The sequence below is a fragment of the Quercus lobata genome, chromosome 9 (assembly GCF_001633185.2).
Source record: "Quercus lobata isolate SW786 chromosome 9, ValleyOak3.0 Primary Assembly, whole genome shotgun sequence".
NCBI classification, from domain to species: Eukaryota; Viridiplantae; Streptophyta; class Magnoliopsida; order Fagales; family Fagaceae; genus Quercus; species Quercus lobata.
The window spans coordinates 16005666-16009352 of NC_044912.1; the positions used below are offsets into that span (position 1 = coordinate 16005666).

The 3687-nt window shown below is 28.2% G+C and overlaps 1 protein-coding gene across 1 annotated transcript; it reads right to left on the reverse strand.

Annotated features, from left to right (window-relative positions):
- Nucleotides 1–537: 537 nt before the first annotated feature.
- Nucleotides 538–1262, reverse strand: LOC115961297 (LOB domain-containing protein 24-like). The gene is made up of 2 exons (XM_031080298.1): nucleotides 1110–1262; nucleotides 538–861 (listed from the first exon to the last, which is right to left on the reverse strand). Exons 1-2 carry the CDS (start codon nucleotides 1260–1262, stop codon nucleotides 538–540), a joined length of 477 nt encoding a protein of 158 aa, XP_030936158.1.
- Between the last annotated feature and the right edge of the window lie 2425 nt (nucleotides 1263–3687).

Sequence of the window (3687 nt, forward strand, 5' to 3'; positions counted from 1 at the left end):
AAACTGTTTGTAGTTTTAGACTACAATCTTATTCAATGAAATAAACATTACTACATATTTTGAAAATCTAACTGTTGAATTATATGTTCTTTACGCTCTTAATACATGTCAAATTTACTATATGATCTATGAGCTTATATTTTATGTCGATCAGATATTATTTACTATATGATCAATGACCTTATATTTTATTCATAAATTTAAACTACAAAAATTTGCAATTTAACAATTTATTGATAACATAGTTATTGATTTTTAATTTTCTAAAAATTTTACAAGCATAAAGAATATAAGTAGAAAATACATTCCAATGGTGGATTTGTCAAACTACAACTAATTTTGTAGTTAAACTTTGTCCTAGATATATTTACCAAGATTATTACTATAATAATAATAATAATAAATTCATAATAAAGGACGAAACATTTCTAGTTAATATGCATTAAGTTGACTAAATGATGGAAAGAGAATGCGTTAATTGCATTGTGTTATTTGGCATAGAAATCTTCCACTTTATGCATTATTTGCAAAACAACACTAATTAAACCAAGATTTTTGAGTGGAAGGAAGGCCATAGGGCGACAGGTCAAGAGTATTGATTTGTTCTGGCAATAAATTGTTGATGAAGATGGAATTGGCTTCAATATGCGGATCAACTTGGGGTTCTTCGACTTCTTGTGCATTAGAATTGAGGAAGGCAATCTCAGCTTGGATTTTAGCTACCTGGCTTTCTGCACTGTTTATTTGTTGATGTAATTGAGAGATAATACCAACACAGCCATAAACGGGGTCATGAAGTCGATATTGTGCCTCAAAATACAAAGTATCCGCTGCTTGAGATCGGAGATGGGATGGGAGTTGCTGAATTTGATTAAATAATAATGTTAAAACCATGATATTGTAAGAAATCCAAGCATATAAAACGTAACGCATTGCAGAATTATATATATGCCCATGTTTAATACAACTTCTCTCCATGGATTTGTGTGTTTTATAAATCATAAATAGTTTTTTTTTTTTTTTTCCTTTTTTTTGAGAAACAAATCATAAATATGTTAATTCATAGAAGTGTGTATTATCTATTTAATGATAAAGATAGTATTATTTACCTGGAGCATCTTTCCGACATTGCTAGCACCATAGATTCTGTGAACGCAAGAAAATCTTTGAGGATCATTTGGAGGAAAATAAGGAGAGAAAATGCAATCCGAAGGGCATCTTCTTCTCAAATACTTGCAAGCTGCACAACGACCAGAGATCATGGTTAAATCCAATAACAAAATCTAACCAAAAGATTTTCTCAATGTTTTCCTGTGAAGAAGAAAATCTAATGGAGATTTTGGTGATTTGGATGGTCAAATATAGAGAAAAAAGTGAGTATATGTACTAAAAGATTTGTTCTAGCTTTGGATAGATTTTCTAACGGCTAGAATTTTTTTAAAGTTTGGAGATTTAAAAGGAAAGCTTCTGAGAATGGCAAGAGGAGACCAAGAATTGTGAATTTTGGTTCTCTCCACAATAGCCTGTTGACTAATTACCATGGATGATGGATCCTCCATTCAAATAATATCAGCATTTGGTAAACAAATAAAAAACAAAAAATGGCAAGCTATATTTTGATTGAATCAATTACCAATTTTTAATTTTATATGGAAGATACGAAAGTGGGCTATGAGCTCTTGGGCTCGGCTTCTTTGATTTTTCAATCAATTATATCATTTGTTTCTCTCATAATTAATCTGCCTTAGACATTAAACAAAAAAAGAAAAAAAAAATCCAAGGTCCAATTATTGTGGGTGTTCAGGACATTTTGAGCAACTTATTATTTATTGGGTCTATATATGTTATCTCCTACTTCACACATACCAAATAATTATAGGAAGAATTCTTGTATGAATAGTCCAAAGAATGCTAATAACCACTGAACCACATTTTGGGTTAGCGAGAATTAATATATTTTTTGTGAAATTGTTGTACTAGCAAGATCACAGATCTAGCAAGAGATTTGCTTATTGCTTATAGGGTTGGATTCAAGTACACCTTGTGTAATTCTAAATAATATTACACCATCCAATAACTTGTTATTAAATCTATATTTTGAAAATCCAACCATTGAATTACATATTCTATATGTTCTTAACATGCACAGGGGCGGCTATACAATGAACCCCCTAGCTTGGCCAAAAAAAAATTATATATAAAGTTTTAATTTTTTTGTTTTTTTTTTTGTTTTGACTCCTAAAATAAAATTTTGAACATTCTGGCTCTAAATTTTGTTTAAACCCAATTGAAATAAACTTGAAATATGATCATTTTAGTGCTATTTTCATAATATTTTTATAATAAAGGTTAAGTGACAAGTTGTAATTGGCTTTTTATCTAAATCCATAATTGATGTCACTTTTTTACATACCTTTAACAACTTGACACCTAGATTTTATTGCATAAATGTTGTGTCAGTAGCACTATTATTAAAATTGCTCATTTGTTAATAAATAAACCTTCTCTCCAAACTCTAGCTTACTGTACCTTTGATAGTAAAATAAAACTTTTTTTTCTTGCACTTTTCTTCTTCATTAGCAAAAAATTACACCATACCAACTATTCTGTATTTAAATATGATTCTTTTCTCATTCTCTCTTTTTCATTTTTATATTTTATTTCTGTCTAATCAAGTATTTTGATAAGTGTTCTACAATTTTTTGAGTCCAAAAAGTCTTTTAGTACTTGCTTCAATTCCAAGAGAATGACCACTTGTTTGGTTAAAAATCCATACACTTCAAAAGCAAAATCTTATATCAGTTACTATTTTTTTTTCTTAGTTTCACGTTTACTCCCATACCTACTCTTATATGTGGTACTATTCTTCTTTATCATATATTTTTATTTAATTGGTATTGCATACGATTATAATGAATTATTATTAATTTGAAAATTTTTATGATTAGTTATTTAATTATATTTATTTATGCATTTAATTGTTGTTGTCTTACATACCAATCTTTAAACTATTAATAATTTTTTTAGACTATTGTATAGTATAGTTGCATTGTATACTATTTAGAATATTATGTTAGATAATTACATGTTATATGAAAACTTTATATATAAAAAATTAATCATTTTATTTTTTACTCTCCACAACAAAATTCTAGCTTAAGACATTAATGACCCCCCTAGAAAAAAAATCTTAGAGCCACCACTGAACATGCATGTCAATTTTCATGCCAATCGGATGTAATTTACTATTCAATCACAGATTTAGCAAGAGATTTGCTTATTGCTTATAGGGTTTGGTTCAAATTACACCTTGTGTAACTCTAAATAATGTTACACCACTCAATAACTTGTTATTAAATTAATATTTTGAAAATCCAACTATTGAATTACATATTTTATATGTTCTTAACACGCATGCTAATTTTCATGCCAATCGGATGTAATTTACTATTCGATTCATAAACTCATCTTTTATGCATTATTTTAAACTACACTTAAATTTAAACAATTGATTGATGACATGGTTATTAATCTTTGATCATCTTTAAATTTTGTAAGCATGGAGACTATGCGAATCAATGTAATATTACACCACCCAATATTTTTAATCAGATGTGAATTTTGATAAATCCATTATTAGATTACATTATCTTTGCATAGTCTCCATGCTTACCAAATTTAAAGATG

Bases quoted from the DNA above. Each gene is read 5' to 3' on its own strand.
- LOC115961297 (XM_031080298.1), bottom strand. From the start codon at position 1,262: ATGATCTCTGGTCGTTGTGCAGCTTGCAAGTATTTGAGAAGAAGATGC. The intron at 862-1,109 runs GTAAATAATACT...AATCAAATTCAG, and splicing joins ATGTCGGAAAGATGCTCCAG to CAACTCCCATCCCATCTCCG.